General features: G+C 46.4%; 1 protein-coding gene across 4 annotated transcripts in view; it reads left to right on the top strand.

Annotated features, from left to right (window-relative positions):
- The window catches only part of cux2b (cut-like homeobox 2b), a 102,468-nt gene that overhangs the window by 40,616 nt on the left and 37,156 nt on the right, over positions 1-24,696 (top strand). For all 4 annotated transcript variants that reach the window (XM_083979314.1, XM_083979313.1, XM_083979316.1 and 1 more), the window contains exon 3: positions 610-657. In XM_083979314.1, the coding sequence (XP_083835440.1) occupies positions 610-657 (48 nt within the window). The remainder of the gene's footprint in view (positions 1-609; positions 658-24,696) is intronic.

Below are 24,696 nucleotides of genomic sequence, written 5' to 3'. Positions count from 1 at the left end.
AGAATTTGCCTTTTTTTTCCCCTCCTTATATCGTCTTCTTTGAAATGATCGTCCATTGACATCCAGGCAGAAGTCAAAGAGAATATTTTTATATTTTATAAATGAGCCCTCAGGCTATTTGCTGTGGCTATGCTGCCTGCCTATCTCAGCCCCGAGTATGCAGTGTAGTGCTGTAATCTTGACAGTATAATACAGGCGTTTAAGACAGGATCAGGCTGTCACCACTGGCAGCACAATCCCCTTACCTGAGGCTGTGGGAGCTCGCACAAGTCTGAAGCTCTGAGCTCTAACGCAAGCTACTGGAAAGCCCCACTTTTCAAACATGCCCACTCAAACCCTTTAGGTTTAACCACTAATACCCACACACCCCATAACAACATACCTTCACTCGCACACACATGCAGTGTAAGAGGAGCTATGGAGAGAATCCATTAACATTAAAGAATTTCACTCATCCTTTTTTTTTTTATTGTGTGTGTGTGTGTGTGTGTGTGTGTGGAGCCGTTTGCGCCTCTCTCCGTGGGGCCAGGCTGATTCCTGAACAGGTGGGGGCATCTGCAAAATGGAAAAATTGCTGAGACAGTGTTTGCTTTTTTTGTCTGTGCATAGGAAGTCCGGGAGATGGTGGCACCTGTTCTCAAGAGTTTCCAAGCTCAGGTGAGTCTCATGTCTTTTTTTTTTTTTGCATTTCACAGGTACACGAAGCATTTTACTGCAGAATAAAAAACCTAGATAGACAGTCTGGACACGGCTGTAGCGTTTGAAACAACGATTTCTACGTTAGAATCCAACAATAGACACTCCTGCTGGATTTGGTGCGTGCATTGACCAGCGCAGGTCGTCTGCTGTGATCTGACGGATCGGGGCCGAGGAATCCAAGGCATACTTTTCATGTTGCCGCTCATCTGCCGCTTATTGACTGATGCCTTTTCTGTCAAAGTGAAGTAGCATCTATCTGCCATTAGATGATCAGATATCTGGGCTTCTCATATTTTCTTGGCCCGAGACAAGCCCTCATTTCCTGTTGTGATGGTGCATTCGCCGTGCCCTCTCTGACGTCGCCATATTGAAAAAGTCATCCGATACCTACCAAGACTCTGCTCCAGCCATTAAACCAAGGTCATAAATCACATTTGCGAGCTGCGTTATGGTCCGCAAAGCAGAGGCTTATGGAAATGATACCACAAATATGTTTCCAGTCTCTGGCTCCCCCCCCTCCAACTCCTGCTCAGCTCTAACCTGAAAGCCCCTATCATTGGTAAACATGAGAACACTCAGCATGGATTGTTCAGTTCTCTTGGAAGTGATTATTGGCAGCTTCTTTTTAATGCTTTATAATTGACTATGCCCAAGCAACTGTGCTCCCTGGCAGGAGCTATCACATTCAATACTACACTCGGCAATACTCGGCGGTTGATTTGTGTGCTAATTCAATTACTCGAACTGTAAAGTCGCACAAATATCAGAAGCACCCTTCCATGTCTTTATTGTGCAAACAGAAACCCACAGGATTAATTTGAGCACCATTGATGTCTGACAACTGGGAGTCTGGAGATGTTTCATAGTAGATAAAATAGATGGCTGATAATGAGCGATGATTTTTTTCTCTCTTTTTTTTTCCTCTTCTACTTCTCTTGCTAGCTGCAGGCCGCTCTGGGAACCTCTCGGTCTCTCTTGTGTAACTTTCTCGGGCTCGCGCTCTGCACATTGATAAGCGAGCCGGCCGGGGCTAGCAGATCGCGCCGATCGCGAACAAACTCGGCACGCCATAATAATATAAATCCTCTGGTGCTTTCTGATACACTTTGACCTTATTGGTAATGTCAAACAGCTTGCGGAGGCTGGTGAACTTTACCCAGCGGTAGTCTGCGGCGACCTCGGTGTAAAGCTGTGGGACCTGGACCTGCTGCTGCAGAGGGGAGTGGGAGTGGGGGAGTGGGGGGGCTGAGTGGAGGAGGAGGAGGAGGAGTTGGATGAGCTTGTTTGGCTGTGTGGTTTGGGATAGACTAAAGCTCCCCTGCAGCTGCACTGTACAGGTGGTGCATGGTAGACACGTCCTGGAGTGTGTGTGTGTGTGTGTGTGTGTGAGAGAGAGAGAGAAGATGCATATATGTGAGAAAGAACTGGGTTCTTCCCTCCACCGACCCCCCCTCCCCCTCCCCCTCTCCCAGTTCGGAGGCCCACAGGAGCGCCTCCTGGTATTTGGACCCTCATCATGCCACTTCTAACGGAGAAGTCGGCTCCTTTGAAGTGTTTGCGACATGACAGGTTCTCTTTCTTTTCTTTTTCATTTCAATGTTCCCCACCCACTTTCTCTCTCTTCTCCCGTCCAATCTCGCCTTCTAATTATCGCTAACCAGGCGACTGATTAGAAACACGTTGCCGACCTAGTTTTTTCGGCGGAGCTGGAGGAGGAGAAAGGGTTAATCCCAGAGCTGGTGGCTGTCATTGGTCGCTTCCCTCCTTCTTCTCCTCTTTTTCGTGCCGCTCTCCTCTTTTCTTTCCCTGGAAGTTTGCTAATGAGGTCCCGTCAGAGCTGAGGAGAGGTGTTAATTTGGCCTTGTGAAGTAGGAAGGAGATTAAGGACAGTGAGGAGCTGAGTTTACGGCTTAAAATACACCGCTGTCCTTATTAATCCACAGGGCCCTGGGAGACCGGCGTTTTTGGTTTTATAATGAACACTGTCTTATAATGAAGGTAATTTTAATAAAAATTTACGGCGGAGAAGGAGAGGAGATGGTACACGTCTCCCTGGTCTCAGGCACACCTTTGGGGGCTGAGGGATATGACAGTTATTTCTCAAATAACCGATCGCTGGAGAGACGGGCCCATCGGACCGCGCCGTTCGCACAACTTTCACACGAGCTCTTCTCGCTGCCATCTGAACACACACAACGCATTCCTCACCGAGTCTCACCAAGACTACGTAGGCACCGCAATGCAATTTACACCTCCCTCTCACTTTAGAGTGTAAACTCCCATCAGGATGAACCTTTGTTAGGCTGGGGAGAGAAAGAGAGAGAATAAAAAAAACACAGTGACGGATTTCTTCTATGTTTGTAGCCGCTTTTTCTCCAGGAGAGGCAATCTGAATATCAGGCCCAAATTAACCAGTCATTCTATTTTTTCCCCCTCTCTCTCCTCTTGATGTCGTTTGGTGCTCTCAGAGAAAGAAAACAGCAGTATGGGTCCCTAATTACTGAAACTTGCTTTACAATGATAATCCGTGGAGTAATTTAGCGTGCACAATGCGCAGATGGAGATTCTGATAAATAGTTTGTAACGTGTAATTAGCAGCTCTGCCGGTTACATACCATTAACCCCTCAAGCTCAGGAATCATTATTGGCCCTCATTATCAAGCAGCAAGGTACGATCGAGCTGACTAGACATCAAAAACATCAAACAGCTATTAAAGCAGCACGAACCGGGGGCCGGTGGACACCTGTTTATGAGTCTAACTGTGCCATTTCTTCCCCCGAGGTTGGAAGTGATGATGTGGGGGAAGACGGTGTTTTGTTTTTTTTATGTATGTTGTTGTTGTTGCTTGTTTTCTGCGAGACCACAGGAGGTATTTTGACTATGCAGCAGCTTTTCAACTCCTTGAAACTCGGCAAAGAGATCTCAAAATGGCTGCTGCGCCTCTCACCTACGCTAAACCGACGTTTGATGCTCAGGAAAGGTAAAAGCAAACTCAACCGAGGCTGTACCGCCGTGATTGGTACATCTCTCTCTCTCTCTCTCTCTTTTTTTTTCCTTTTTTTGCACAGAAGCGATCATGTAAACGTCATGTTTATTCATAATCTGCCTTGTCAGGCGCTGCGTCGGAGAACGGCAGAAGAAACGAGGGATAATCTGCAACAGGAGCCGGAACAGTTGTTGGGATCGTCAGATCCATTTTGCCCGTCACTTTTTATCGGAAGCATCTGCAGCTCGAGTTCTTGTGCCGAATGCAGTCGTGCAGACGGTCTGACCAGAGAGAGAGCTTCAGAGTGTTGTCACAGACCTTGCCCACAGTGCCTTGCCCTGAGCTTGCCCGCCACGCACGCGGCGAGGTAGACAAACACCGTCTTTGATCATCCATCGAGAGACGACCAGTTCTTCCTCCTTTTGATTAATTCCTGAAGGAAATGATAATTTCTCTTGAATGTATGAATATGTTATGAATAGTGGAATGAATCAAAGAGTAAAGGATGATAATTAATTACAGCGCCATGATAAAAGGCTGTGGGTGTTATGACGCAAGCTTCCTCCGTGTCATTATGAGAGGCTCCGTAATTACCTTTCTGCACGAGCCAGCGCTCCTGGCGGCGCTGGCGGTGAGAGTGCCGCTCACTGAGTGAGTCTAACGGTCATAAAGCTTTTCCCTGCCTAATTGTCTGAGGGGCTCTATGGCACTTTCATAGATGAGGGACTGCGCCGTTAGGAAAAATGCTTGGCGACGCTACAGCTTTTCCGGCTCAATGAAGACAGATCTTCATCATGGGCTAAACCTTGTGGTTATTAGGTACACATTGCCCGAGTGGATGGCTAACTTGGGAAGGTGAGGTCAGGGGAGGGAAAAAAAAAAGCGAGGCAACAGTTTCATTCAGTCTGCTACAAAGCAGCTCACAGACTAAATACAGTTTTAAAAGCAGCCGGCATTGATTCCCATGTATATTGCACATTATAGGCCCATATTTCTGTGCCAATAAAACCACATCCCTGCCTCACAGTTGCTCTGAATATTCCCTTTTTCTTATTATTCATTCCCTACCTTATGTAAGGGGCATTTATGACACCCTCCTACTCCTCTCACTCACTCCCACTCTCCTACCCCCCCCCCCCTCGCCCTCAGCTATGACTAGACTGCTCCATACCGGGTTGACGAGGTATCTCTAATGCCCGTCTCCTGCTCGCCGGTCTCGGGCTCATTGAGCAGCAGGCCAGGCCCAGGATCTCCAGGCCATTACCTATTCACAGCACGTCCAGGCCTCCAGCCTATTGTGGGGAACATAATGGGCTCCAGGGCCATGTAAACCACCGGCTCTCTGCTCCTGGTTTATCACTTGTGTCCTCCTCATAGTAAGGAGAGGGAATGAAGGTGGGAGGCAGGAAGGTAGGGAGAGAAGAGAGAGAGAGAGAGAGACGGAGCAGAGGGGGAGGGATGTGTGTGTGTGTGTGAGTGTGTGTGTGTGGGGGGGGGGGTTGTAATTGGACATTAGATAATACCTTCCTTGAGTCTTTTACGTCCTTTGCATCCCCAGAGGATGAATGTCCTCGTCTGTTCTGCACATCAGGCCAGAAAAGGTGCTTTGACCCAATCTTAATGCACTTCTGTTCACTTACTGTTTCACTCTTTATTACTTTAAAGTTTACTTTTATTGATTATGACTTGTCAAAGACAAACAAGCTTATATGTGGATATTGGATCAAATATTGTATGGCTGTCCATCTTACCTCTAATACTTATTCTCATCGAATGCCAAAGCTTATACATTGATAGATGAAGAAATAGCCCAGTCAAGGCTTTTTATTTTATTTAGTCTCAGTTTGAAGGCGCTTGTGCTTTTTGAGAGGCCGACTCAATCCGACTTGATTTGATTCATTTTACACCAGAAAACCATCTATCAATTTATAATTATCTTCCATTTTATATTCACTTAGGTCTTCTAATGACTGTTTATTGACCCTTGTTTGTTCTAATACTTTTAAAGCGCCTATGTAACGTTTGCTAAAGAGTGGCTACTGAAATGAAAGAATAATTATAAATGCTAAAACTAGCCAAATTAGCTTGTGGCCAAACCACAGTGCAGTGGAATAACCTCCATGTTCAGAGGGAGGAGCTACATGTAGCCTCTCACAGCTACAGGTGTGCTTGACATGTGACCACAGCAAGAGGCGACTATTTGCCAACAACAATGGCCGCTCCTGAAGTGGTAAGTCTAGATGCTGCTGTAGCATCAGTTATATCTGGGATTGCCAACCAGTGGCGTGCAAAGACTTTTTGAAGGGCAGGGGCGAAAAGAAAAAAAGGGCACATACAGCACGTCCTCGCCACTGAAGAGGGCACTTTAGCACACGTATCGGCTCCCAAGAGGGCACTTTAGCACTTGTTTTTCAACAATTGGGCCACGAGCCCCCCCACCCCACCCCCCAGTGTACACCACTGTTGCCAACACTCTTTGTTTGGTATTTTTGAAAATCCATGTTGGCATCTCCAGAAGCTGATAATGGCATGTATAAATAATCATATAGATTTTTTCAAAATTCCAAATCTGGTTGATAGACGGGCTACTGTAGCAGTGATAGGGAAGATAATCTGAAAGCATAGCCAGATAAGTTGAACCACAGCAAAGCTGTCAGGACAGCCCATAGGGAGGAGCAAGGCCTACAGCAAAATGTTTAATCACTGTTTAATCACTACTCCCTACTCATAAACTGTGATTAATTGTACTATACACACATTGAAAACAACAACTTTTTATACACATCTTTGAAGTTCAAACAGTGCATATAAATCTATACAGGTAGTTACTCTACAGTTTATGCTTACAGTACTTCATCCCCCCACAGTTGTTGGAGTAAATGGAATGGATGCAGAATCTGGCCTCCGTCCTCTTTCCCAACTGTTTCCATGTGACCTTCCCAGGTCATGTGTGGCAAACTATTGGGCCCATCAAGTTAGTGCACACCGAGCATAATGTGAATGACACCAGTGAATAAACATAATATACATACAGACAGTATAGACAAGATAAGAGGAAATAAAACAAGAGGACAGACTGGATAAAACAGACAAACCGTTAGCATGTCTCTTGCTACAGTAGCTAGCCACAGAAGTGAACAGATTGGTTTCTTTGGATGAGGAAGCACAAACTGCTAGCGACCACTAGCCTTCACATTCTGCTGGTCGTAGCAAATATGGCTGCCCTGAATGTGTGGTTTTGTTGAATGTGAGGATATATTTAAATTCTATAGCGAAAGAATAAATCCTTTTTTTTTCTTGCATTTGTCAAGTTACATTTTTCTCCACAAGAAACACACTTACTTAAAAGCTTTATACGGAAATACGAGAAGAGAGCATATGAATCAAAAGCTAAAACAAAACCACAGTAACTGTGGCAGATTCCAACAGGAAATCCAGGTGATATCTGTCTGCAGTGTTTGCAAACATCATGAAATAAACACATTTTTCTACCCAAAGACAAATGTGTAACTCCAGAATCTCCCCTGAATGCCATCAGTCTGCTTCACATAAGCTCAGACTGTAGCTTTGAAAATGAAATATCATCAATTCAGTAAATGACTACATAAACAAGCCCAGTAGCTGGGTGGTGGTGTTTCACCAGTGGAGCGTCATCCTTCAGCTCCAGCCTGGCCCTTTTTTTTGTGTCTGTGTTGTTGAAGAAGTTTAATATATCTGACTGCCCTTTTTTGTTTTGTTTCCTTGACTGTTGTGATTATGCTGGGTGTTTTTATGCTGAGACGACTCAACCTTTCCATCAGCCTTCCCGGTGTCAGTCTTATCCCTCCTCTGCTGTGCTGTGATCTGATGGTGTGTGTGTGTATGTGTGTGTTGGCGTGTTTGTTTTCCTGTCCTGACTGATGCCCTGTCGGAGCGTCCCAGTTGGGTGTATTCATCATTATGGATGCGTGTTTAGAGCCAGGGATGCACACCAGGTAAAGAAGAGACGAGTGTGTGTGTGTGTGTGTGTGTGTGTGTGGGGTGTGTGTGTGGGGTGGGGTGGGGGTGGGGGGGTTGTTATAAATAGGCACTTGGCTCTCTAGCCATGTGGAATTGATGAGTTTCAGCACATTCTGCTCTGCAGTGCCAGGTTTAATTTCTACCGTCCTGACAGCACAAACCTCAGAGCCCGGAGACGTCACGCCTGACTGCCGCTGCTGTGCAAATGTTAGCCATGTTTGAGGATGGACGCACGCACAGCGCCCGGCTGCACGGCTCCTATTGGCCGTCGGACCGGGGGGTTGTACACCGGCTCCTCTAAACCCCTGTCACCTTAAGAGACAGGCAATCGCATTCCCCTCCTGACCCCTCACCAAACAGACACTCACCAGCAGCACACAGTAACCAATCTAAGAGGCAGCTTCCAAAAGGCCTATAGCTCGCCTCAGTCTAACACGGTCAACTACTTGTTATGAGACAGGTGAGGGGGCCGCCCTCCCCCCTAACCCTCCCCTCTCCTCCACCCCCCCCCCCCCCCCCCCCCCCCCCCCCCGCTCCCTCCAGGCACCTCGGAGTCAGAGAGCGGCAGCACCAGCAGCGGCAGTAGCAGCACCGTCTCTGCGATTCCTCCCGACTCCTGGCTCACTCTCAGCTGCTGGCAAGAGCACAGTCAAATTAGCCAATAAAAATGTGTGAAATCGGTGGCTCAGCGCCGGCGAGGACATGCCAGGAGAAATAAACATCAGCGCTATAGCACAACCAGGAAAAGCTCATGTGAGGAGGAACAGGCGGAACGGAGGGTAGTGGGGGAGAGGGAGAGGGAGCCGCTCCGCCAATTCTACGGCGCAATTCTACAATTTCAGGCGCAGAATCGGAGCTGCACAGACACAGTCAGAGAGCAAAGTTGTTTCTCCACTCCAATGAGCAGCGAGACCCGGCCTCAGATGGAGCCGGTGGCAGCACAAGTCAGAAGAACATGAGCTTTTGTCAGAGGATACACAGTCCTCATGTGCTGAAGTGATTTAATTCCCACTCTTCATCTGCGGTGTCCCCCCCCCCACCACCATCACCACCACCACCATCCCCCCTCGCCGCCTGCTGAAACCTGGGAATACCAGTCTTCATTTCACATGATGCTCGGCTGTGAAGTTTAATTTCAGCAAAATCTAAACACGCTAATTAAATATCATAACTTTCTGAAGAAGGCTCTTGTAAAGGTACCTGAAATTTTAATTTAGACTTCAAAAGAGCGAAGACTTTAAAGCAAATCTATTGTTTTTCATTTAGACTTGCAATTTTCTTTTCTCTGCAGTACTGCACTCTAGTTATGATTGATCTGGTAATTAAAATATGCAGAGAGGGAAAAATATTAACTGCTCCTTTTTTCACTTTCTTTTTGTTTTAGAAAACAGCCGACACATTTTCCCTCTCCTTTCCAGCACAGATAATTAAATTTTGCACATTGATGTTCTTTACACAGTATTCATCGGCCTCATTATTTTTCCATTTTCATCTTTCTGGTGGGAGATCGATAGATTGATAAAATGATGGAGTCTATCTTAAATAATGCAAACGGAGAAAAGTTACACTTACTTTGCTGCTGGCTAAGTGTTTGAACTTTTATTCTTCTTTCAAATTGCATTTAATATCCCATGAAGGTAGATCTCGCAGCATTACATGCTAGTGTAAATCGTTTATTTCCATTTTTGCTGTCCCTCTGCAAAATAAAATAAAAAAAATGCTGAAGCTCCACTCCACTTTTAGTGGGCCTATGGTATATGGGATGATGCTTGTCAAGGCTAATATCCTAAATGATAAAGAAACTGGCAATTCAAAGAAAGACAGCGTAAAGTAGGCCAATTAGTACCTAGGGAACATTTTGCTAGAAGAGATAGCAGCTCCAAATGTCACATGCACGAACATAGGACTGATTGTTTATAATATGACCTGACAGTTTGGGTCTCTTTAATATGGGATTAACTACAATACTAATTAACATGTGGCTCTATTAAAACAGCAGCTGGAAGTGAAGTAACTCTCTTACCAGGGAGGGGAGCGACTCTTCTGATGTACCACCCCACATTAAAGTGTTGTTTCTTCACCACAAATCAAATGTGTTTTTTTGCTCCTCTAAGAGAGCTGCTTGTTTTATTCTCATTTCACACTGGAAATTCAACGTCCTAAATCACACCACTGCCCTTAAATGTCTAAGCCCCACAGATCCCAACGTTCTTTGCCTTTGTCACAAACAGATATATGTTTTAAAGTCCCACTGCAGGGCTCTGTGTTTCATCCAAGACATAAAGTGGCCGCGGTGGCCTGAGGAGAGTGTTAAACACGTCCTCAATTAAAGCAAAGTAACTTTGCATCTTTGTCGCGATTTCTCCTGCAGCCTCTGTAATTGGGTCTCAGTGGATTTAGTGCTGAAGCTCCAGCTCTTCTTCTGGAGTGAAGGGCCCCAGCCTGGAGTGGGGCTGAGGGGACAGCCAAGGAGGGGGAGAAAAAAAAAAAAAAGCTGCTGGTCGCCAGGCACTGGATGCTCGCAGCTGGCAGGAAAGAGCAAGAGCTGGCTGCGGCCAGACAGGAGGACAGGTGGAAGGACGGAGTGCGACCATGCGGCCATGCGGCCATGCGGCGGTCCTCACAGAGAGCCACTGTTCCTCAGCCAGTGGGATGCGTAGAGGTCCACCAAGTCCCTGGGTTTCACAGCACTGCTACTTTATAGTACTGCTGCATATAGGTACTGCTCTGTTTCATGCTGCTTTACACTTCCACGACATTTCACAGAGAAATGTTACTCCATTACATTTATTTCAAACCAAAAATTAGTAGTTGAAATATTTTTGAGATTTTGTAAGATTTTACATTAGATAGATTAAATCAGTGATGATTCAGCAGAACAAAAACAAAGATTGTAGATAGATTGTTTTATGTTAGGATCTAGAGCACCGCTAGTCTTCCTGGGGTCCACATTTAACACCAGTACATTTAAACATACACTTAGAATCACAACACGAAAAAGACAAGACAAGTCAACAAAAACTTAGATTAAATCTGTACAATCGGATTGTCATCCACATCAAAGAACGTATGTAAGATACTCCAGTGCACAGTGGTTATAAAATAACCTCACCACTTAAGAATCTCTGAGCCATGTTTTCCCAATAACAGGCGTTTACTTATATATAAACTGTGCTGTAAGTACATAATTAATCTAATTTGTAATTGAGTATTTTGAAAAAGTTACATTGAGTACTTAGTACTTACTTACCTTTTCTGGACAGATATTTAGATAATGGACTCCACTGATTATATAGAATAATGTTAATCCATCACGAAGAAGCAGATGGAGACAGGCAGTGCAGAAGGATTTGGGACTTTGGGACGGCTGAGATGTACATTGTGTTTAAATCTTAATCAAGATGTTAATATTGCAGCAGCGCAGGGTTTATGTTTTAATTCACTTATGCAACTCTTATTCTTGTATTTTAGGAGGTGACAAATATACATGAGCAGAATGTAAAGGGGAATATATAATAAATGGGAAAGCATAGTGTTTCTTTTTTCTCTTATTTTTTCATAATGGTAAAGTTGCATCCTGGTAGCATCCTTGAGGTGTGTGTGTGTGTGTGTTGGGGCGTGTGTGTGCGTTCTGGCGAGACATGTGAAGGACAGCCGAAGGTGCGGTGAGATCCAGTGATGGGCTTGTTTTATTACATCTCATATTGAGACCAATCTCTGTCCATTCACCTGAAGGACAGCCAGCTATTCCCTAACTAAATTAGCTAGACGCTGTGGTGTGAGAGGGCCTCCACAGACACACACATCCACGCCTGACCTGACAACACACACACACACAACACGCACACATCACAGACAGGTACCGGCAGTCATGCAATAACGCGTGTTTTTTCCCCTCCTCTCTCATGCAAGTACTCACACTTACCTGCTTAATCTCATGTCCCTTCCCTCACTTTTCCTCTTTCACATTTTAACACACACATGCACATACATACACACACACATTCTTGTAATGCTATATTTGTGAGGACTCATTGACATAATGACATAATAGCCCCTTACCCTAACCTTAACCATCCAAAACAAATGCCTAACCTTAACCATTACTCTTAACCTAATTTAAACCTCATTATAACCTAAAGTTAAAGTCAAACAGCCCTTGGAAAAAGTGAGGACCGGCCAAAATGTCCTCACTTCCCAAAAATGTCCTCACTCTGTGGGTTAAAAACTCGTTCCAGTCCTCATAACGTAGTAAGAACAAGAACACACACACACACACACATGTTCCCCTGTTGGAGCCAGTGGATGTGGAGTAATTGCAGTCATTGTGTCAGGTTGCGTGTTTGTGCCCCTGTCATCGGCGGCCTGCAGACCTCCTCCTTGTGGGACCATGTGACACAGATCTCAGATCTGTAGTGTTACCTGGCTCACCTCGCCGTTTGTTGTGTTTGTTGTGTTTGTGTACCAGACAGTGCGTGCATCACAATGCATCTGCTCTTAATGTAGCAAACGCATGAAGTTTTTAGTCCTGAACGCACCACAGCTTCATGCTCTCTCTTCCCTAATGAAATGTCTTTTGTACAGTCTGTTTTTTTTTTTTTTTGTTCACTCACGGCGGATGTTCTAATGAGGCAGAGCCTGAAATAGCAGTGGGGCTAGCACTGCAGAACTATGACATCCCATGTGAGAACTTGCCCAAATCACAGTGGCTGCAGCCGTGCGTCAGGTTTCTTTATTTATAACCCTCACGGAATTGTCCTACACTCTGAGCATATGGAGGGTTATGTAACGCTCAGCATCCAATAGATAACCACTAAAGTCAGGTCCTATATATAAAGCTTTGCTGAAGAGTTGTTGCTGAAGCTGCTTAAGATTGATTTGGCGCTCCTGCATGTCTGCTTTTACAATGATGTAACAAAAAGAGCGCTCATTGTGCGAAGCCACTCTTTAAAGGGCTTCTTCACCCAAATGAGAGTGTAGGTGTTTTAACCATGAAGATTTACAGATACTGTATACGTGTCTGGTGTTAGCGCCTGCAGCCCAGCGCAGGGGCTCAGTGGAAAAAAGGAATTTTTTGAAAAGAAATCAGAGAGAACAATGTCCCTGTTGTTCAGGATGATCCACAGACCGTCTGTGAGGACTGTAGATGGTGTGGCCGTGTGGCTCAGTGGGATCCGTCCTGAAAGTCCTTCAGTGACTGCTGCGTACAGTATCAGCCACAAAGCTCAACACACTGACCGAACGGAGGAGCCAGCCGCTCATAGACCGTAGTCTCTCCCTATCGCTCTGCTTGATGGAAGTGACACTCGCCACCTCAGGTCAACAGTCCACCCTGACGGAGGTTGGGATATGGTACAGTCCACCTTAGGGGTGTCCTATCACATCAGAATTTTTTTTATTTTTGGCCTTTTTGCCTTTTTTTTTTATTGGATAGCACATAGTGAGATAGACAGGAAAGGGGGAGGCAGAGAGAGGGGGAATGACATGCAGGAAATGTCTGCCCGACGCAGGATTCGAACCGGGGACGCCTGTGTTAAGGACAGTAGCCTCTACATGGGGTGGCCGCTTTAACCACTGCGCCACACACCGCCCCATCACATCAGATTTTAACCGGCAAGGGGAATACTATACCACCATACATTTACAATTGCATAAAGATAATATGAATATATCAATCCCCCCCAAAACTATTGTTTTTATCTCTTTTGCAGGGGTCCATAACCTAATTAGAGGGGTCAGACTCACGTAATTCGAATCATGAATGGTTCTTAAAGAAGCAAGTGGGTAACCAAGGAAACACATCAAATTATTAAAGTTTTACTCTTTTGGTGCTTAAAAGAGTCTCATATTAGCGTTTTGATTTCCTGGACGCTGCCCGGCGGGTCATGGGAATAACGCCGCCGGATCGCTGGTTGGCATCGTTTATGGTCGGAACTACGACGGTATCTGATCGTCTTCAAACCTCCGACTTTCATTCTTGATTAATGAAAACATTCTCTGCAAATGCTTTTGCATTTCGCCGGTCCAAGAATTTCACAGTGCGTGTCGAGGCTCATAGGAAATGTAGTATGAAAACACTTCTGCTTTCCGAAAGTCCTCATTGTCCCTTTTTAAAGTATATTTTTTGGGCTTTTTGACTTTATTCGACAGTACAGTTGAGACAGACAGGAAATGGGGAGGCAGAGAGAGGGGGGATGACATGCAGTTAAGGGCCACAAGATGTGGGATTCGAACCGGGCGAGGACTGTAGACTCTACATATGGGGCGGCTGCTCCACCCACCGCACCACATGACGCCCCTAAAGTTTTACTCTTTAATAAAATCCAGACAACAGGTTAAAGACTTTTTTTATTGCCAATTGCTTTTTTTTTCTTTTTAACTTTTTTTTTTTGAGACCCACCCCAGAATTTAGCAGTTGAAGCTTTCAGGTGGTCTGTTCTGTTAATTACGGTGTCTCAGACCCCCCCCCACCAGACTCCCCATATTTTGCACAACAGGGTCAAGAGATGCTTATTGGAGTAGGAGAAAAGATAAAACTGTTTCTCTGGTATTTGCTTTTGAAATGGTTGGTGTTCTGCTAACACATCCAAGTGAAGCAGAAAGGAAAGTGACTTTCTAATAAATTGATTAAGGGTTTTATTAGGGGTTCACAAGCAGAACAGGTTGGAAACCACAGCACAGCCACACTGTTTTAAAATCTGATTAGAAATGTTCAGGACTGCAGCACAAATGAAATTCCATTTACCTTCCATTTCATTGGGAGGGAAGAAGAGGTTGTCATCAAGAGAAAATGTGTTTTTTTTTTACGAATACGGCGAACTGGCCCTTTAACAAATGCGAACCCATGCGTTTTCGAATGCTATAATTTTATATTCACCAGTTGCATCGGCTCTTGCTCGTGCGGGCATCTCATCTGATTAGCCCTCACTCACTCAGATTGAAATGCCACCTCACGCCTGTCACATTGTATATGAGCGATCAGGCAAGAAAGCCGGTCATTACAATCATGACATCAAATGGCTGGCAGCAGAGGTCAATCAGTGTACATTAACCAAACAGAGCTCATGTGTTTTACAGCTTTTAGTGGCGTGTTGGCACCGGCGTACATGAGCTTTAGGCTGGCATCCAGCGGGCACGGAGAGGGGGCCTCCCGGCAGAGCGGCAGCCGGATGGGCCTCGGCCAGCACCTCTAACACAGGAGTATGAAGGAGACAAAGAGCGGGGGGGGGGGGGGGGGGGGGGGGGGTGGGCTGTTAATGCGTCCCCCTTCCCTCCACTGTTTGGCCACTCAGCTGATTTATGCAGCAGAAATGGACTCCTTTACATCAGGCGTTCATAAATGCCTAAAAGGTTTTAAAATGATGCTCAGGTCGCTGTCAGGGAGACGTTATGCACAGTTTTCTTTTGTGCAAAATAATTTGGGAGAAATCCTTCCAATCCCCCCCCCCCTCCCCCTCTCTCTCTATCTTTGAGGCAACTCCACTTTTTAATCTCCAGGTCCTGATGTGTCGTCACACTGATGCATTAGTGTGTGAATCCATGCGCAAACGAATGCACGCACACACACACACACACACAGTCCAGAGATCACTCTTAACCCTCACCTGGTCCTAATTATAGCAGATGAAGGCACATTTCGGTGGCACTCTGGTGATCTGTCATCGACAGGCCCTCTCCAGCCTGGCCGAGAGTGATATCTCTCCGTAAAATATGTATGACATCAAAAAGCCTTAAAGGTTATTACAAATTAATAATGAGTAGTGGGCCGAGAGCAGTAAAAAATAGCCTTCCCTTGGTGTCGTGTTTAAATGTTTAATTTAACGCGCTCCAGTATGAATGTGGACTGCCTCCCAGCGATATGTACAGGGGGGGGGCACGAGGCGTCGCCAGTGTCAGCATCGGCCCCCCCACCAGAACACACACAGGCCCTGGACCACCAGGCTGACGCGTTATTTAGATCGACATCCAGATTAGACGGATCCATGCAGATGTGGATGATCATCCGTCTGCAGCGCCGTCAGCTGTTATCTTGAGAAGACGCCGCGCTTCTACCCGCGCGTCTCCAACAGCAAACGGAATTATATATAAAAAAAAACACTAAAGGAAGCAGTTTTACTTGCATCAAGCACAAATTCTCTGAAGACTCCATGACATAGAAAAGCTCTTTCTGAGCATTTCTCAGAAGCAAGTGGAATCATCGGCCCTGAACCCGCCCCCCCCCCCCCCCCCCCCCCCCCCCCCCCCCTCTCTCACGGTAATGTCTGAAGACACTGTACAAAATTGCCTTATTTATGCCTGTAATGTAAGCTGTCTGTTCTGGTGTCGCTCATTCTCTGTGGAACCGACGACGGTGGCAGCCGAGTCTGGAGTGAATTTGCCGGGCGACTACCTGGGAAACATCAACAGTCATTAATTATGTAAAACTCCTCTCACAGTGGGAGCAGAGAGCGCTGCACACAACTGCAGCGCCCGCTCCTATTAGACTCAATGTACTCTACAATGAGCCCCCACCGCCCGGGGAGGAGGAGGGGAGGGGGGGTGGGGTGGGGTGGGGGCGTGGAGGGATTATCAGCCTACTGCCACGACCCCCCACAGACAGACACACGCGCTTGTACAGTTACACACACACACACACACACACTGCACACACACGTGACGTTGTGTTAAGTTCAGCAGCGATGTATGCCTGTGTAGGAGAATAGCAGGAGTTTCTGGGCTGTCTCTCCTCCCTCGTCACCCCATCATTCACGTCTCTCCTTCACAGCTCCTGTTAGCTCTGTTTTTTTTCCTCCCTCCCTCTCTCCCTCCCAAGCAATTGTCTGCTTCCCGGCTTCCTCACTATACAATGAATGAAAATCGGCAAATCTGACAGGACAAATGATATGCCGTGTTTGTCAGCAACGCTGGGTGAGGAGACCGTCTCCATTGTCTGATGCCGCCGCCGCCGCCAACGCCACCCAGGCCTCCGCCGCCAAATTGCCGCCCTATACCTGAGCTCCTCCTCCTCCGAGCAGCTCCCATTGACAACGGCAGATTTATCAGGCAAATAATGGAGCTAATTTCTGCGCCATGTGTTTCCAATCCATCTTGTGTTCACCGACGGACGGCCCCGGTTGTTTGGCAGACTTCAAGTCGTCTCCGCCGCGTTGGGCTCCTCCATCAGCCGCGCGCTCTTCCCGCCGCCGTTCGAGGCTCGTTCATCAGCGCTGTTCTTTTTAGCGGATGCAGTTTTGGCATGATGTTCCTCCATGCTGAAACAAAGGCAGCGCTGACACCTGTAATTAATTAGGCTATTATGCATTCCGCAATGATAATTGCCTCACTGGAAAGTCACCAGCCTTCTAAGAGGGAGAGAGAGGAGAGGTGTATGGAGAGCACTATCCATCATAGTGGAGCGCTCTCTCCCCCTCTCTCTCTCTGCCTCTCTCTCTCTCTCCCCTCGTGTCATGCTGTCTCACCTTGACTAGTGTAGGCAGGGCTGGAGAAACACTGTCAACATGTGTCTGAGGGCGAGATATGCAGCTGTGCCTCCCCCATGCCAGGGCCGCCCCACCAGCGGCCTGCCAGGGTCCGTCCACTCCAGGGCTTTGGCTCACATTGGCACAGTTACCCATGACACCCCATCTGTTGTAGCTTTGTTCACTAGGGCAGTACAGCGCCAGGATAATGGGGGCACTTTATTTTTATAATTAGCCCTTACCTACACTTCTCCTCTCTCCTCTCCTCTCCTCTCCTCTCCTCTCCTCTCCTCTCCTCTCCTCTCCTCTCCTCTCCTCTCCTCTCCTCTCCTCTCCTCTCCACAGTTCTCCCAGCTCTGAAATCTAGTCCAGGTACACTCATTACTACTTTTCACAGCCCTCCCCTTCCAGCACATCAACCGGCGCCTTCATCTTAGCCTCAGCACGCCCCCGCTCCCTCCCATCATGCCATGATAGATACGTTTTCGGCAGACACGCTTTTCCTCAAGGTTTAGGTCGTTCGCTGCATCAAACATTTGAAAGCGCCAGCTCAAAGAAAATGACAACTCCTGTCTTTTGAACTACAAAGACATTCACAAAAGATTTGTTTTCTTCCCTCCGTTTGTCTCTCACCGGCTCTTGACTTTGACTTTGCCGCGACTTTGAGGTGCTGGCGCCGAGGCTGGCGTTTTTTTTTTTTTTGTTGAGTTTTGTCGAGAGGGCGGGTAACACGGCAGCTCTGCCGCCTGTTGATGGCGAGGGGGGGGACCCAGAAGGCACCTGCTGTGCGCTGGAGACAGAAGGCCCTTTGATCTTGGTTTAATGTCGTGCCATGTTCTGTCTCCCCATGCTGCACCGTGTGCCATGTCCGTCGGGATTACGTCAGCCCCGCCTTGATCTGTAGAGATGTGTTCTCCTCTCAGCGCCGGGTCATTATCGGCACTCTCCACCGGGGCTTTGACCCGAGGTCTCGCTCACATCGTCAACTCTTTACGTCATATATCTTGATGCACCTTTTCAGCCGCGCCAGCCACTGCTGTCTGTCTGGGGAGAGCAGTGTATGAAGATCTGTCCACTGCATCCACACTGAAGCAGCTATCAGACGGATGAAACACTTCACAGATAGTTCTGGGCCCCAGAGGAGGAATCTGTGGTTTTTAGTGAAATGTCTCAAAAACAAAACTACTAACAATCCCATCAGCCTCAGCTGCAAGTTGGTGCTTGTTAGTGTAACAGAGGTGCACTCACCCACCCATAAAGGACGTGCAAACTCATTGCCAAGAGTTCATTGAGCTCTTGGCAAAACGGTTTGCATCGTCGCCTGCAGTGTAGGAGACCAGGGTTCGAACCCCACCTCTGTACCGAGAAACACAACGCAGAATGCCAGATTGACATCGGCTACATTAGCATGTAAATACACTGCCCATCCCAAAAAATAGTCACACACTCCAATATTTCACTGGACCACCTTTAGCTATATTACCGCACACATTTGCTGTGGCATCGTTTCAATAAGCTTCTGCAATGTCACAACATTTATTTCCGTCCAGAGTTGCATTAATTTTTCAAAGATTGTCAATGGGGTTCAGGTCTGGACTCTGTGGTCACATTGGACCACGTCTTTGAAGATGATGGTTCCCCACTCTCCTTCCAGTTTGTAATAATGTGTTGGACAGTTCTTAACTCATTTTTAGTCTCAGAAATCTCCTTAGATGTTTTATTTGCTTGATGCCAATAATTTAAACCCTTCTGAAACAGATTAACATCTTTTCCACGACCACAGGATGTGTCTTCTGACATGGTTGTTTAAGAAATGGGTTAAATAAGTTGTTGCCACATAATCATCCATGCAGTAATTATCCAATGGGAATCCAAGTGGTGACTGTTTTTGGATGGGCAGTGTATGACGGTGTAGTTGACTAAGACAGTGAGTATGCTCGGCAATACACCTGTAAATTGTTAGCACGTTAGCATTATCATTGTTTCTTATTCCTTGTTTATTGAGATCCCCATTAGCTTCTGTGTAGTATCCACTATTCTTACTGGAGTCCAAACAGATTACATGGTGACGATAAGAGAATACACACACGCTGTCATGAAACAGTGCATGTTTATGTACAATAACTGACAAAATAACAAGAGCTATAAGTAAATTTGACAAGGGGCGCGGTACAGTATAGCTCAGTGGGTTGAGCAGGCGCCCCATATGCAGAGGCTACAGTCCTCGCTGCAGACCCCTGTTTGAATCCCGAATCCAGTGGCCCTTTGCTGCATGTCACTCCCCCCTTCTCTGCCTCCCCATTTCCTGTCTCTCTCAACTATTCTATCAATTAATGGCAAAAAGCCCAAAAACTATCCTTAGAAAAAAAGAAATTGACAAGACAAGACAGCTCTGGTTGAGTCTACTACTTGAGTCTATCATGATCTTATAAATAAATATTATTATTAAAATATTGAATACCATATAGAACATAGAATATAACCCATAACTCAAGGAAAATATCTTAATCGATGATGAAGTTTCTTTTTAAATAATGTTCATCTAGTGCTTTTTTAAAAGCGTGTTGTTTACTCAACTTTGGTATTGAATTCCGTTTTGCATTGTTGTGTATATCACTGCATGTTTAAGTGATGTAGTTTTATATTTCTGTGAAGCAAGACAACCTCCAGCTGTGTCTTGTGGAATAATTGTGACAATGCATATTATTATGCTGATGTTAGTATTTAGTTTGAAGCACCACTGGGCCTGAGTGCATCCTCACAGTGCAGTCAGCGAGGCTGTAGACTCCTGGTCTCTTTAATCCATTGACTGCTAATGCAATAATAGCTGTAAAAAAAAACACCATATGAAAGTCCATCCTCTCTCCTCTGTGGATGAGCAGGGCCTTGAAATCCGCCTTCAAACCGGTATTGAAACGTTTCCGCTCCGTACTGACAGGTGAGCTTCTCCTATACAAAGGCTCCAAGGATTGAGTTGTGTGTTTTTGCTCCGAGTTTGTCACCGCACCGTGTTTGCATCAGGATTGGGGGGGAAGGGGGAGAGGAGGGGGGGATGAGCGCCACAAAGCAGTATTGGTCTGGTCAGCTCCGGCCATTTATTTGGCTGAGGCGGCAGCTCTTGGCGGCGGTGGCGGCGGTGGCTTGTGAGCCCGGCTGCGGCTGACTGACAGGCACCGCTGATTGGAATTGACGTGGCGACGAGATGTGTGTCAGTGCTCTGACTGCTCATCTCGCCGGGCATCCAGAGACGGCCACAGCCACCGCCATGCTGCTGCTAGATGGATGTCACCATGATTAAATCTGCCCCCCCCACCACCCTCCCACCCCTCTCCGAAACACAGCCTGTGTGTGTAGCGCACATCTGCGTGACTGCGACTTGTCGTGTGTGTTTGCATGCTCTCCAGTTCCAGTTTGTGTGTGTGTGTGTGCCTGTGTGTGTGGGTGTGTGTGTGTGGGTGTACACGGGTCTCTCGCCATCCAGACTGTATTGCAGCAGGGTTTACCTCTGCCCCTCTCCTCCACACACTCATCAGTCACTCCACACCAACTCATCTCTCTCCTCCCGCCTCTCCTTTGAACCTGCACTCGACGCAAAACAAACGCCTGCAGTGACAGCTGTACGAGTGCTGTGTGGCACGGCTAAAAACCTGATCTTTACCTGCCTTCTGAAGGGGAATGCGGCGGTTTTTCCTATTTGCTTCTTCTTCATTTTTTTTTGAACATACAGTGCAGATCACATGCACACATTTTGAAAGCGGGGCTTGTTTTTTTTTTTACACCGTGTTGGATCAGCTGAATCACGTCACGCTCTGTCAGTGATGCACATGTTCCCGTGGTGGGTCAGCTGGTAAAACACATCACACCATCTCACGCTCACTATCAGATCAGTTTGAAATAATGACCTGTATTTCAGGGCTTCTCACCAGACTTCAGAGCAGAGGTGTCAAATGTGCGATGAATTTGCAGAGTGTGAAAAATACATAGGGAACAGAAGAGACATAATATTATTGAAATTGCACATCACTTTCTCAAGAATTTCCAGGTTGTTCATAATGTTTTGTAAAAGGATAGTTCATTAACTGTAAACATCTTCATTTGCACTAAAACAAAGGGAAAAACGTCTAATTCTTGTTATCTATAGGTTATTATGCTGTTATTCTCCTGGTCCGGCCCACTTGAGATCAAATTGTGCTGTATGTGTCTCCTGAACTAAAGTGAGTTTGACACCCCTGGTGTAGAGGATGATGTGGACTATATGGACACTAGGGAATCAGTTGAATTGAATTCATGTCATTTTATTTTTTCAATTTGTAAAAGTCTCTTTTCAACTTTCTAAAAAACTAAAACTACAGCTTCAAAATTCAAATGACTGAAGCATTGGCTCAGCTTAACCTTTGCATTATTATAACAAAATATTATTGATGGCTGTATTAAAAATGCATCTGTATCACGGCTGAGACAATTAGTCGATTAGACTGAAAATGAATGTTCTTCAGCTTTTTTTTATGCTATTATGTATATATTATGTATCGAGCAAACCTGTTTCCAGCATATTATGGAATGATCTTTTCTCTTTTACATTGAATGTGTTTGAATTCAGTCTGTTGGTTAAGCAGGACCAGCCATATCTATACATCATGTCATTCTCTAATGTCTGCGAGTAATAATTAGCCCATTAATAAAAAAAAGATATTAATAGCAGAACATAATCCATAATGAAAATATTTAGTTGGTTGGTTGGTTGGTTGGTTACACCCCCTCTTACACTTGGCTGCATTAAAAATGAAGGACAGCTGGAGTCAGCAACAGGACCGCATGAATGATGGAGACATTTTTCATCTTGAAAATGTTTTACCGATACAAAATTTAACTGAATGTACCAGCTCTGGATATTAAAGGGATAGTTCAACATTTTGGCAAATTCGCCCATTGCCATACTCCCTGTAGTTTTTAGGAGTAGGTTCGTTACCTTTAATTGTCGGTGCAAGCTATTTTTAGAATGGCTAATTTTAGAATTGGTTTTCCTCATCAAACTCATCAAATACACAATCCAACAACTCCAAAACGCTCTGGTGGACAAGTTGTGACCTGCACATTCACCACGCTATGAGATAATAACGGAACGTTACGAGACAGGGTTGTTTTCGAGGTAAATTCATGCAAGTCTCTGCATTAGCCTTGAAAGAGGGAAACCAAGTAATCCCATTAGCCTCCATAGCGTAGCTCTGAGCAGTTTGCAGCTCTGCTCCGCCGTTCTAAAAATAGCTTGCACCAACAAATAAAGGTAACAAACTTACTCCTAAAACTATAGGGATTATGACAATGGGCCAATTTGCCAAAATGTTGAACTATCCCTTTAAGAGCATCCTAATGGGCAGGAAGGTAGAGCGCTGAGCGTATTTTGCCTCATTTTCTTCCGTTTACATTAACACCAAGGATCCTGAACGTTTGTCAGGATGCGGCCGGGTTCCTGTGGAAGGTGTTGTGACAAGCTGTGTGACGCTGGTGGTGGGCTTCCCACTGTTTTGTTCTAATAAGCAAGGAGCGGGACCGGGGCTGTTGTGACATCCTGTCAGCCTGTGGGCTGGACTGGCGCTCACTGAGCACCACAGTAGGATGGACTCTCTATGATTGTGCGCTGACCTTTGCATCATGGGAAAGATGACAGGTAATTTAGAGGCCTCAGGGACTCTGGAACCATACATTTGCTGTCCCCAAACCACCTGCAGCACCAACCACACTCACCTTGAGATGGAGGCGAGGCGGTATATTCATGAACACTGCACACACCCACACACACACACACACACACATGCAAAAAAAAAACAGAGTTAAATCACTTGCTGTGTAAACCCAGGCACATGAGCGTCACACACACACATTTGCTCACACACACACACACGCGGTGCAAGATTCGCCTTGACACCCGCCCGACACCCCCGTCCTCCTCATCATCACACACTCTAATCACCTGCATCATCCCAACCTATCCTCCAACAACCAAATCACAGGGGGTGGCCGACTGGTAAGGCAGAGGGGGAAAACGATGATTTAGAGTGATAATTGCATAATCACCAGTTGTGATAATTGTAATTGATGACTGCATAATTGCTAATTGCGCTCTTTATGGGAACCTCTCTTTTCTGTTGTCTCCCTGTCTCTCGCCGTATGTCACTCAGGAGCCCTTCACTCTTCTTCCTCTTGCTCCTTTCTGGGTTTGTTCTCCACTTATTTCTCTTTCTTAAACACACGCCACCTTGTTCTGTCTCTCTCTCCCCCTTTCTTTCTCTCTCACACACTCACAGAGAGACTCACTAGCGCGTACTGTTAGTATTCTCAGAGGCTTATCAGTAAGTATTTCCCAGCAGCCCCGTCCCAGAGGCTGTTGCGCTGCCCACTCCGTTGCAGGCGCGAAGAGTTATGGAGGCGCGCTAACAGGTTTCCTTTGTCTCTCTCTTGCCGCTCTGCCCCGGGCTTTACTCCTGCTTGTAAAATCAAACCTGCGGCCAAGCCCATTCCCTCGGCAGCCGTATCCTTTATCACAAAACGGTGCGAGAAACAAAGAATGCGCTGCGAGCCAAAGCCACGGCCGGAGCCTATATCTTGCAGCCAAAAGAAGAAGAAGAGGAGGAGGAGAGAGTTGCCAGTTGCCAGTCGGTCCGTCCTCCAGCCGTAACTCTCTCCCGGTCTGTGTGGGTCTGCCATGTGCTTGGCTGGAGGTGGATTAGCATGGAGATGGAGATGACTCTGGCCCGCATTATGCACGACACCTCGCAGTCCTTTGATGATATAGCAAGGTGGAGGGGGGGGTATCTATACATATAGCATGAGAACATGAGAAGGCATCAGGCAGGCGCGTGATTGATGCCTCCGCTAGCGTCTGTAGGCAGGTTAATGGTGTGATTGTGGAGGTAATCTTCGTGTTCTCTCGTTAAAGGATGATGGAGGGCCAGGAGGACCCAGGAAATGAAGCCCCTAGCCGCTTCGCCTTCACAGGGGCCACAGCTCCCCCTTTTAACATAATACTGTATGCAACCGTGGGAAAAAAGCTCATTTGACGCATTCTGCTTCAGAGTGAAACCGACCGGTCCCACACCGCCCCGCGAGAAGCCGATGGGTTCAGCCGCCGTGTGGTTCAGGTGTAAACTCGGGGTTGCTAGCTGTTTGTCTTGGTGACACAAAGTGCTGTTGGAGGTTTGCTCATTTTCACATCAGCAAGAGCAGCGGGTTTGTTATTGGCTGAGAAACGAGCACCCGGGTCACCAAATTGCTGCTCTTCACTGTAAAAAAAGAAAAGATAAAAAAGGAAAGGCACATAAAAACAAGCTCTCATCAGTGGGCATGGGACAAACCTTGGCTGAACCAACACATACAGCTGTGAACAGTGGTTACGGGGCCAGCGCGCCTCGCACATTTTCACTGTTTGTGAAACAACATGGGGATATTAACGTCATGTCCTGGAAAAGGGGAGGGGAGGGGGAGACGGGGTGGGGGGGTAAATTGGGGTATGGCTGAGTGAAACAACAGCATAGTGTAGCAGAGAGCTGGCTGAG

The sequence above is a fragment of the Trachurus trachurus genome (genome assembly GCF_905171665.1).
Source record: "Trachurus trachurus genome assembly, chromosome: 9".
Taxonomy (NCBI): domain Eukaryota; kingdom Metazoa; phylum Chordata; class Actinopteri; order Carangiformes; family Carangidae; genus Trachurus; species Trachurus trachurus.
Note: the sequence above shows the minus strand (reverse complement) of the source record. Positions and strands in the feature narration are given on the sequence as shown.